An 11,654-nucleotide genomic window follows, 5' to 3' on the forward strand; every position below is an offset into this window, starting at 1 on the left:
CTGAGGCTTCAGTTTCACACTGACATCCTGGCAAGACCCATTGGTGAGACACCAGCTGCACAAAGGTGTTACTGTGCACCGAGGTATTGTCTGGCCAAAACAGACAGACAAGAGTGACAGGCAGGGTAACAGCCTCCATACAGCTCTCAGAGCACCTACCTTTTTTAAACCTGATTCCACTGCTCTATATTGGTATAGGATGTTTTGGACCAAAAATTTTTCCCTGTCCTTTGAATGTTCTTCTACTGACCAATATCTGATTCAAGATCCAGCACTGGAGATAAATACTGATGAAATTCTACTGTAATATCTGAGTATCAAGATCATAAGAGAGTTAAATCCTTTCCATAGCTCACACAGACACATTCTCTCTACCAGAAATACTGATGAAGCCCAAGACTTGACTGCTCAGTTACTCTTCTTGATACATTCTTGTAGTGGTTAGTACAGCCTTTCTTCCTTGCTCCTGAAGAGATTGTTCAACACTCAGTGTCACATGCTATCAATTTTGCATGGATCAATGAAAGGAAAACTCAGTTTATTTCTTTGTTGGTTCAGCAGAACCACTCTTAATTCCCAGCATAACAGCCTCTAAGACTGCTTACGTACCTGTACAGGATTGCAATGGAATAAATGCAATAGGCACTGTTCAAATTTATTATCCTTTTTTCCCCGCAGGTTCTTTTTTTTCCATATAACTATCCACTGGAACCACTTGTTCACATTTTCATCTGCATCTTGGTGTATGCTCTCAGTCAATAGCATTCAGCAAAGGAACAGCTACCTGGTTCAGATCCACAACTAGGTCCCCATCAAGCCATTCATTTTCCCTGGGCCTTTATCAAGTTATCAAAGCCTGTAGCTGCATCAGCTTAAAGGCAAAATAAGTTCTTCAGTGGAAAGTATTTTCCTACAAATTATTAATTGCACTAGTGCCATTTTTAAACAGAATGGCCCAGATTATATTTATTTTGCTATGAGTACAGGAATCATGTGGAGGTACATATATTTTTTAAAAGCTGAGAACATCTGATGGAAAAGTGCTCCAGGTTTGTCACCAAGGAATCAAGAACGCATGAACGAGAGATTTGTCACTTATGCAATAGACCAATACTTTTATTGAAGAGGCTGCTTGTTCACACACAGCTGCTGTGGTGAGATTTGCTCAGGTCTTGGCCTGGGCCTCTTTGCAGTTTGGAGCTAGACTGAAATACAAACCAATTGCTTTGATTGGTTGCTTTTTTTGTTTGGTTTGGGTTTTTTCACTGAACTTGCAGTGATCTGGGAGGAGGCCTTAGTCTCTTACCAAAACTGAAATGTTGACAGTCATGTTGAATCTGCAGCTTTTAATCTTTTCATTAAACTTATCCAAATAAGCAGCCTGAAGACAAACTTTCAGTCTCTTTTTTTCATCTAGTGAACAAAGCTGAGCTGTAAGCCCTTCTCAAATGGTCCCCAAGTTTGCTACTGAGTTTCGTTAGATGTTTGTGATTTTCAGTCTGGCCTGATATAGTTATAACAGTCTTTTTAGTTCAGTATTACATTACTCATGCTAGCTTTTAGCCAGTGTGCTCTCTTTTCTTTTGTAATTTTATATATTTAATAATGCATATATGCATAATTACTTATGCAGTATAATTACATTTTGTTTGATTATCTATGCCACTGTTTTTTCTCAATCATCAAAGACACCAGACTCTAATTCCTCCTTTTATTCAGGCCTGTGAGACAAAGAACAGCACCTAGAGGCACAAAGCTCTCGGCTTCCATCCTTCTTGGCAGCAGCTGCCTCAATATCTGATGTGCAGCTACGAAGTCCCACGTTACTTGGCACATTCCTGCTTATTGCATCTTCTGCCTAATCAAGAGCTCACATGCCTTGTCACCAGTTTGTCCAGAAAAATCTCCTGTGTCATGGGTTTTACAAGAACACAAGGTTTTATCAGTCCAGGCATGGCTTCGATGTTCTTTTTTTTGTTTCTGTTTCCTAGCCACAACTTATCCAGCTCACATTTATGACTAACTTCAAACCACATTATGTTTGTGGGCAAATATAATTCCCCCTCACTTTTACACCCCTATATTGTCTCCACTTGTCAAGAGAGAAGTTGAGGCACAGAAAAGGGCTGTAATTTGCTCAAAGGGAGACTGACACAGAAACAGAACCAGTTGTTCTGTAGACCAAGAATCAGCAGCTCCTGATTCTTAGTCTAATTTCCCAGCTTCAGGAGCCTCCTATAGTGAAGTCTTTAATGTAATTTTAATCACTGAATAAAGTGATTCATAAATTCTTAATCATTTAAATAACAGGTAAAGTTTTATGACATCATCAGGTTAACAACCTATTGTTTCTTTTGATAGTATTTCTTTGGCACTTCCAAACTCCCATAATCTAATTGCGGTTCAATAATAATTGAAATAAGGGAAATAAGGACAGGATAAAAGAAAATAAATGGAAATCAGCAATAGAAACCACCTCTGCAGAGAGAGAGAAGTTCGAGGCTAGTCCATGGCATCTTTTGAACTCAGCATGGGCTTTCTCCTTTCACATGTCTTCCTTAGATGCTGCCTTTGTGCCAGTTTGTGTGGTTTGAAAAAGAAAAATAATTGGTGCTTTCCTGTATTATGTGCTGTTGAAAGACTTAATATTTCCCCTTTAATTTTAACAGTACAGTAAATGCCTTCTCTTTCTGCATTTTAGGACTCAAGTACTAAACAAATTCAGGGAGAAAGCACTTGTGTGTCTTAGATCAGCACACTTGTTCTTCAGATGTCTGTAGAGCCAAAATGTCTGTAGAGACAAAATTTGTCTTACTCCACTATTTAGCAGTTTGCAGAGCTTTGCAAGCTACAGTCTGCAACATTATTTCCCAAGCACTGTAGCTTCTTCTGTTGATGCGTACAAATACCTTGATCTCATAAGGGCCAGTAGCTCAGACCCTAAGATGGTTCAAGACTTTGATTCAATACATCTCACGGTAGACCCCTGGATCTCTGTTGAAGCCCTTATAAAATAAATAAATAAATAGAATGCCATCATATTTTCTGTCTTTTACTCCTTGGTGCCAAGACAATTTCTACTGCAAGTTACATACTCCATTCAGCTGTGCAGAAACGATATATTACAATTTTCTTAGAGCTCTTGGGTGAAAATTCACTGTGTTCACCATTTGTCAACATACATTTGAACAACTGGTTGTAAAGCTGTTTAACTGGAGATGATGGACAAATTTCTCATAAAGAATGTCCATAAGCTCATTTGTAGTGAATGTTACTGAAGATAACTCATTGGCTTTTCAGCTAGGGACTCATGTTTCTTGTGCTTTCCTCTAGTATCTCAACCCTCCATTGGCCTGTAGCCATACTGGAAACCATCCTATTTCTGGTGCACTTGAAAAAATTGCTATTAGAGTAAATTCCTCCAAACCAGCTGAGGTTCGTGTTTAAAAAACAAAAAATTAAAAAAAAAGGTGTCTACCTCTTATCTTCCCTATATATCTTTACACCCTTCTTGAAAGTACTTACATTGTATCTGTGTTTGAAGGAAAACATTAAATACCACATGAATCATATTTCAATCACAGAAGTTGATACCAACGTTGGACAGAAATGCTGAGGATCTTGATGAGAAAATGATTGGTGGGGACTACGGGTGCTGTTAGGGCTGCTGCTGTTCTCTAGAATATTATGTCAAAAGAAGATGATTTTGCAGTCTTTAAGCAATGTAAGATTCTATTGTTTTTCCTTGAAACCACCTAGGAGGCTTTGACAAGATTTGAAATAATAACAAGAGAAAAACTGAATATATTTTCATCTCATGTCTTTTTCTCATGTCTTGAGGGAGTTTACTGATAACTTTATAGGGCAGCAGAGGCTAGCAGCTGCTTACTGCCATTTTGTGCCAACAGCTCTCATCAGCCTTCAGCTACCCGGAGGTTTTGTCAAGTTACAGTCTGAGCAGAGGTGTTAAAGCCAGAGAAAGTACTCCTCTGCTGGTTATCATAGATTTTAATGGGAGCAGGATTTTACCATGACACAACCACATGTATTTAGGAGCAGGTAATCATCATTGTTTAGAAGATAAATAAATGGCAGTTTGGGGTGTTAATAGACTGAAGGGTGAAGAAACCTATGTTATACCCAAGTGTAGGTGCCTGTACACAGGACAGACAATGGCTGCCATTCTGGTACAGTCATCTGCAGATGGTAGCTATATCAATGTTTTTACCCTTTGACAGATTAAGAAGGCAGCAGGATCAAAGTGGACAGACTTCCAGCATGGAGAGCAGAGCATCCCTTCAGAGCCATGAGAAACTCCAGGATGGACGTAACAACAACTTGTTGGGCCACGGCTGCACTAGAGGCTGCAGCAGCTAGTGAGCCACGGCCCTCGCTCCACTCTGGCAGGGTGAGGACAGGTCCTCTCTGCGTATGCCTTCATTCCCCCACCTTGGTTCCTGGGACATCTGACTTCTCCTAAAGCAGGGTCCCCAGCCAAGGACAAACCCACAGAGCGCACCGGCTGAGACTTTCCACGTATGACCCTGTTCTTCTTTCGACTCTGCCACTGGAAAAATTACCATCAGCAACATAATACAGTTTTATAAGTAAGTGTGACTTTCCTTTTCAAAATCCTGGAAGAAAACTTGAAACCATTTATTAGGCAGCCTCTTAAAGATTGCCACGTTTCTGGTCACTTGCAAGAAACAAAGTTATATTCGGGCCAGCTTTAACTCAAAGGCTTTACATTACCCTCCCTGTTAATTAAAATGGTCCAGTTTGGAATTTTATGAAACTGCTGGACACAGCCGTTTCTGAGCACCTGCTGTTGAGTTTATAACAGATGTATATAATGTAAATACGTGAATGTAGTGTCAAAAAGGCCAAAATGATTAATTTCATTTAAATACATGAAGCCTATTGGAAAGGCTGCATCGTGAATGTATTCACATTGTTCTTTAACTTCATGTGTTCTGCTTTGTAGTACAAGATGTGACCCTGGCCAAGTAAAAGTTTTGGTAGTGACTTTAGTGAATGCAGGTTCAGACTCATTAGTAGTTCATTATAACTATGGCAAAGACAAACCTTTTTATAAGCCTACTGAGCCAGAGTTTAAAAGCAGCTTAATAAGGAGAGCGAAAAACATCACAAATTTGCTCAAATCCATAGTTAGGTGTTATAAAAAATGTGAAGTTACATGTGTCTCTGTTTTCATGAAACTATTCTGGATTATAACGGTCTTAAATAGAAACAAACATACTTTATTCAAAGTACTGCTGACATGAAAGCCTTTTTTATTTTTTTAACAGCACCCACAGTTCCAGACATTTATGGTATTTTGAAACTTGTACATCCACATTTTGATAATAAATGCGTGTTTGTTCTGTCCTACTGTGCTTTTATTTTTAAGTGTTACCATCCATAACCAAATTTCATTTGAGCTTTTTAAAAAATAAGTTAAGCTTTTGGAAGTTAATAACATTTTATTTGTAATAATCTATTTTTATTGTATTTTTTCCATCTTATCTTTTACAAAATGAAGTTCTTTGTAATTGAAACTATTTTAAAATTTCGTTTCACAGTATATGTAATTTTCATCACAACTTTTTCATAAAATACAGATTTTTATGGCTCCATGAAATGATATGGTGTTCCTATCAACAACAGAGCAGTTTACAAATATGCTAAGGTAAAGATTTTACATCTGTCTTGAGCATGGTGTTAGTCAAATTGCTTAATTTGGCACAGAGTGAAAAAATCATAGGATCAAGCAAAGGAGCAGAATTTCTTTGCTCCTCCAACTGTCCTTCATGAGAGGACAGATTTACAGATTCCATTGCCCAGAATAAACTATATCATAACAGTCTCTTCTTATAATGGATTTGGTTTTGTTTTGTGGTTTGTGTTTGGTTCAGTTTGGTTATTTGCTAGGTATTGTTTTCACTTGACAAGGACCAAGGGAAATAAAATTTCACATAATCTCTGGAAACACCTATTGTTCTTTTCCAATCAAAATGTATTATAATCTTGAATCTTGATCTGGGTCTTGATCCTGGAAATAAATGAAAGTTTTTATTTAATTGAGCAATCCTACAGAAAATTAATGGCACTGCTCATAAGTACCTTTGTAAGATCCATGATGTATGTGGTAATACAGATTAGAGTCACGGAGTTTTTGGAAGTGGGGCCAGAAATTTATCAAGATTTTCAATGTAAAATTTTCTAATTGGAAAAAACATTTGGGAAAAAAAGCCAATTGCACATTTGCCATTGTGTTGAGCAGTAAGAGTTAGTGTGTGTGATCTTGCAAAACATCAACCTTAATTCAGGCTGGGAAGGCGCTTTTGAAGTTAATGTCTCAACCTTACAGTTTCATTTATATTTTACCCCTCAAATCAGATTCTTTTTGCATAATTCAAAACTAGAAGATATGCTCCAGGAGAGCACATAATGCCATCCACCCAGCCTTGGACTTACAGACCACAGGAACAGGTGACAGCAAGTCTGAAATGAAGCTTCCCCAAATGTGCCTTGGGTGGATGTCAGGTCTGTGTTGCTGACTGCTCTGCTTTGTAGAGCCCCTCCTGTTGGGCTACACTGCCTGCTGATACACACACAACCACTCAGAAGCCTGCATTTCTAGAGTGAAAAGTTTGTAGAATGGAAGATCCAAAGCCATTAGAGTATAAGACATTTATCAGTAGATGTATTAAAAATTAGGGGAGTTTCCTGAAGATAGCATTTAATTAGCAGCACGAATCTACCAAACTTTTGCAGTCTGACCTCTCTAGCTTCTGGGTGCCTGTGTCAACTCTCTACTAAGCTGTTTTTGAGAGAATTCTCGTTCTTCAATAGATGGCATCTGCTTAAATATATTTGCACAGAGTATTGTGCATGAATACAAGCTCACTCAGACGCTTTAATTCCATGCTTGTTATCACATGAACGTTTATCAAGCAAGCCTACTGCTTGCAAAAAAAAAGAAACCATGCCACCAATCAGCTTTACCCAGAGTCCATGGCACTTCACTGACTGCAAGTTGAACCTTATGCTGCATTAAAATAATATTTGACTACTTATTACACAGGTCAGAGAACACCCTCAGCTATACTGCAGAGACCCCATATACTGTTAGTTCATCTTTCCTTTCAACCAACTTAGCTGTAAGGGACTGGCATGTTATGGTGGCCTGAAAATGGTGCAGAAGAAGAAAAAAGATGAGAGGTCATTCTGAATAGTGCATACTTTGTGAGGACAGAACAAGTACTACAAAAATAGTCACACAGTCTGGGAATAAGTGTGAGAAATGCTTGGCTGGGACTGGTCTCCTCCAGCTTTAGACATAAGAAAAATACACACATCTGCAGCTGAGTTACACAGACCCAGGCTCAACAATAAAGAGGGGAAAAAAAAAAAAAAAAGAAGGAAGGATACTTTTTAGATGTGGTTCACTTGCTCTGTCTTGATTGCCTTTTTTAGCAGATGGTTCTCCCTGTAGCTCTACCTTCATCGAGTATAATGTCAGTGTACACAGCTCAGAGGTGGACATGCACATGTGCACTGACATTTAGTCAGATCAATCTTGTTTATGATGGCACAGACAATTTGTGGAGATGCAGTCTCATCCTTATGAGAAAAATGATCACTTCAACAGGAGTAAGGGCTGCTTACACAGTTTTTATTCTTATGTGTGAAAGCGGTATTAGAGGGCTGAGACGTTACACAAAAACAGACTCTTGCAGTGAATACTGCCTTGCTTTCCAGCAGAAATGAAATCAGGGAAGGCAACCTAAATAAGACACAGAAGGTTTTTATAAAACACACAGTGAGATGGAGAGGTAAAACAAAGTGGGGCAGTCATAAAACCAAGGGAGACTCCTTGGGACTAATTTATTCTATAAGGTTTTATTGCCTTGCAAAAGCAGCCAGTGAGCTTCACTCCCAAAGTCTCACCTGGTTTCTTCAAGTCACTTCAAGAATAAAATACTTTGTCTCATTTTTGTTCCAGGGAAGAGGGGAGGAAGTCTAACACAGCTGTAAAAGCAGTTTTCTGTTACATTTTATTGCAATGCCACTTGCTCTCTGGTGTTACAGGTCTGATCATACACACGCATTCCCATAGCATCACTCACATTAAACTGCCGGATTTACCTTCTGTTCAGTTTGCTTCTTCTACATTGTATATTAAATGGTGGCACCATACTGTAAATGTTTAATTACCAACTGTCATAAAATATAAATGGAACCTTTAATCTGTAGTCTTGAGAAAAATGATTAATGAAATATTTGCAGCAGTTCTTCCTGTAGTTTTTGGGGGATGGGAGGGTTGATTACAGACCTTGACACACTAATCAAAATGACATCAAAGTACATAACAGAGGAAATGCTGGGCACCAATCCACCAGTTCCATTCATTTAGATGTTTTCTGCTCACAGAAATATGTGTGCACAATTTCAAACTGATTTCTGACAGTTTAAATTGAACCTAAATATTGGTGTATTGGGATGTCCTGAAGAGCTGTGGATGGCTGAAAAAGACTCAAAGCATTTTTTGGTTTTCCAGTTGGGTAACTATGCCAACACTTCTATGAAAAAAGTGCCAACATTGTAGAAACTTAGAGGTTTTGGATAGATACATCTACAATTTTGGTGGGAGACAGAAAGCAATAGACATTCAAAGTGTGTTTAATTAAAACCCACAGGTTCATTCCTGAACCTTCACTGTTGAGCACCTGCCTCAAGAGATCTGGAACAAACTGCTGTCCTGGGAATAAGCCCCATTGTATCTCTATCTGGCCTAGACTTCATCCATGGACAGGTTCATCTATGCAGGTTCAGAATAAGATGTGAGCAAGGGCAAGAACAAGAACAAGATGCCACCTGCTTGCAGTGCAGGGCTGCTCAGACTCTGCCTTCTGGTACACCAAGAGGAACACCTTCTAGCAGCTGCTGGAGCCAAAGTCATCAGCTCTGCTAGAAAAAGAGGAATTATTTTCTTCCTGCACAACAGTTGGGGTTCAGTCCCTCAGCACATGCTGCCAACAGGCCGTGTGGTAAATTTTGAATGAGGAATAACATAATGCTTTTATAGATCCTTCTGGTGCCTTGCAAAAACCTCCATGAGAGACTGGTCTGTTTCTTAAAGAAGGGCTTTTCAGTTCTTCTGGAGAGCATAATAGTAGCTGAATAACTAATTTTGTACACATATTTAATCATCTTAGCTTCCATCAGAGGAGTTACTTCTTTTTATCTGTATTTTAATGATTGGATCAACTACTCTCTGGCCAGCAGATAAAAATGTTTTGATATTTTTAGCATTCATTTAGCAATGCAAATTAGATTGTTGTAATTGTGTTTGTGAGAAAACACACAGTACAATCAGGACCTTAATAATGACTGATACTAGCTATGCTCTAGACACCAATGAACTTGGCTCAGAGTCACAAATGCCCTTTTTCTGTAATTTTTAATTAGGAAGGAGGAATTTATTGAATAAATTAGCGTATGGTTTTCCAAATTGTCAAACTATCCTCATGAGTCTTCCCAGAGACTCAAAGTCATAATGTAGGACAAAAAGGTTTGTTGTTTGATGTTTGGGGTTTTCTTTAAGTCCACTATAAACAACAAAAAAAGCATGACAGAACCTCTGTAGCTTTCAATACCCATTAAGAAAAATGCAACTGAGAAAAATCTTAAAATACAAGTCCCTCTAAAATGTGTGCTTATGAATGCAGAATTATGCAAAAGCAATGTCCTTTGAATCAAATTACCTGAATAGATTTAGTCATAGGCACTTTAATGGGCAAAAATGCATTGGAACTAACATTCTGAAGATTTTTTTGCACCTTACATTTTCACTGTTTTGATGTGTGCTTTATTACACCTCTGAAATTTTCCCACAATTATTATTTTGTGCTTGAAAAACCCCTCTTGGAGGAGTACTATACAATTTAATTAGCAGTTATAACTTTTCTTTACAATTCTATAGTGAGGATAATATTCTCCAGTCAATGTGCTAAGATATTGAGGCAATTTTGGTGTGGTTAATTAGTAATGAGAGAATGCTTTGTCTTGCTCTGTATCCTGAGAAACACTATATCCACACATGAAAGTAAGTCAGACACTACTGCAAGGAAGTTACAGTTTGAACTAGCTTTTTAAGATATAACTTGAAGCCAGAGATAAACTGGAGAAAGGGTTCAGGGAAGCAGGTAACAGAGAAATCAACTTATTTAATGTAATGAACAACCACATAATGCAAATTTATGGAATTTTTTCTGTATTAAATTATATGCAACATCTCCTCTCAACACCCATCAGATGCCTAAGCACTATAACACATCAAAACACCCATGCCTAAGTGCTAGAACCTTCCCAGGAAGCAGTTAGTTATTTTCTGATCAGATTACATCAACAAATCCTGCCCTCCCCGTGTTCTGTCAGGAGCATACACTGCACTGGGGTGTACAGTGCAAACACGCGTGTGCAGACACTGAAGCACTGAAATGGATTCCTGCTGAACATCATCTGACTGACACAGATCAGTCACTGTCCCCCCGAAGTTCTATCAAACAGCACCCACAGACACACATCCCCACCTTGTTCTCTCACAAATGGACCCACCACACAAAAGACCCGGTTTTCCACCTACGCTGTTGCAAACTCCAGCAATTAAAAGTCTTGGAAATGCTTAGAACCTGCTGAAAACCCCACTAAGTCCACTGGCTGGAGTAATTTCAGAGGGTTTTCTTGTAGCAAACATTCCTCTTACTGTAGCACTGGGCTTAGTTGTACATTCTTCAGAGAAGCAGACATTAATACTGAGCAGATAATAAAAAAGAAAGAGCACTAAACAGAGGAAAACAACAAGCAAAGCAACATGCATTTAAAAGAGATTTCTGAAATGTTTTTTTTCTGTCTTATAGGCACAGCTATTTGAATAAGCAATGCACCTTTTTTTGCAAATGAGAGGCATAATCACTCAATCAAGGAAGACAAATGCCCCTAAATGTACATAACTGATCCTGTGCTCTCATTATTATAGCAAGAACTTTTATTACCTCCTTCTCATTATTTTTATCAAGATAGAAGTCTCTGCTGAAGTTTGTGGTAGCGACATTGAAACCTACAGGTCAAACGATGTGAATTATATTTAAAAAAACAATATTTCATAATATTTCTCTTACATTTTATAATTTTATTCAGCATTTTTTCTTCTGTATTGAAGATGCACAAGACCACACAACTTGCTTTTTCTGGATCCCTCATAGCTTCATATTATCCTCACTTGTATTTGTCTCTTTAAATACACAAACATTCCCCTGGCAACACACAGCACAAACACCCTCCTGTCATGGGGTTTTCAATCTCTCCACACAAATTAAGCTCTCTGTGTCTCTAAGACATCATGCTGACCCTCTCTGGAAAAACTTCTCTATGAACTGCACTGATTGTTAACAATTGCTCCACCACGACTGGAAGTTATTCATGTGAGGCTGCATTACCATTTTTAAGATTCATGAACTTGCTAGTAGTAGTATTTCATATGACTATGTTTCATGCTACTGTAGGGTCTTGGGAAGATGGAAATGTATTTAGATTAGGCTGGAGAGAAGGGTGTGCTTCTAAGAGACAGGAAAAATACTCTGTCCCAG

General features: G+C 38.4%; 1 protein-coding gene across 3 annotated transcripts in view; it reads left to right on the forward strand.

The window, feature by feature from the left end:
• STK32B (serine/threonine kinase 32B) overlaps positions 1-5,525 on the forward strand; it is a 162,427-nt gene extending 156,902 nt beyond the window's left edge. For 2 of the 3 annotated variants that reach the window (XM_051616551.1, XM_051616549.1), the window contains exon 12: positions 4,239-5,525. In XM_051616551.1, the coding sequence (XP_051472511.1) occupies positions 4,239-4,377 (139 nt within the window). In that variant the 3' untranslated portion in view covers positions 4,378-5,525. The remainder of the gene's footprint in view (positions 1-4,238) is intronic. The other variant, XM_051616550.1, reaches the window with a different exon arrangement.
• The last annotated feature ends 6,129 nt before the right edge of the window (positions 5,526-11,654 follow it).

This window comes from Apus apus, chromosome 4 (assembly GCF_020740795.1).
Source record: "Apus apus isolate bApuApu2 chromosome 4, bApuApu2.pri.cur, whole genome shotgun sequence".
Taxonomy (NCBI): domain Eukaryota; kingdom Metazoa; phylum Chordata; class Aves; order Apodiformes; family Apodidae; genus Apus; species Apus apus.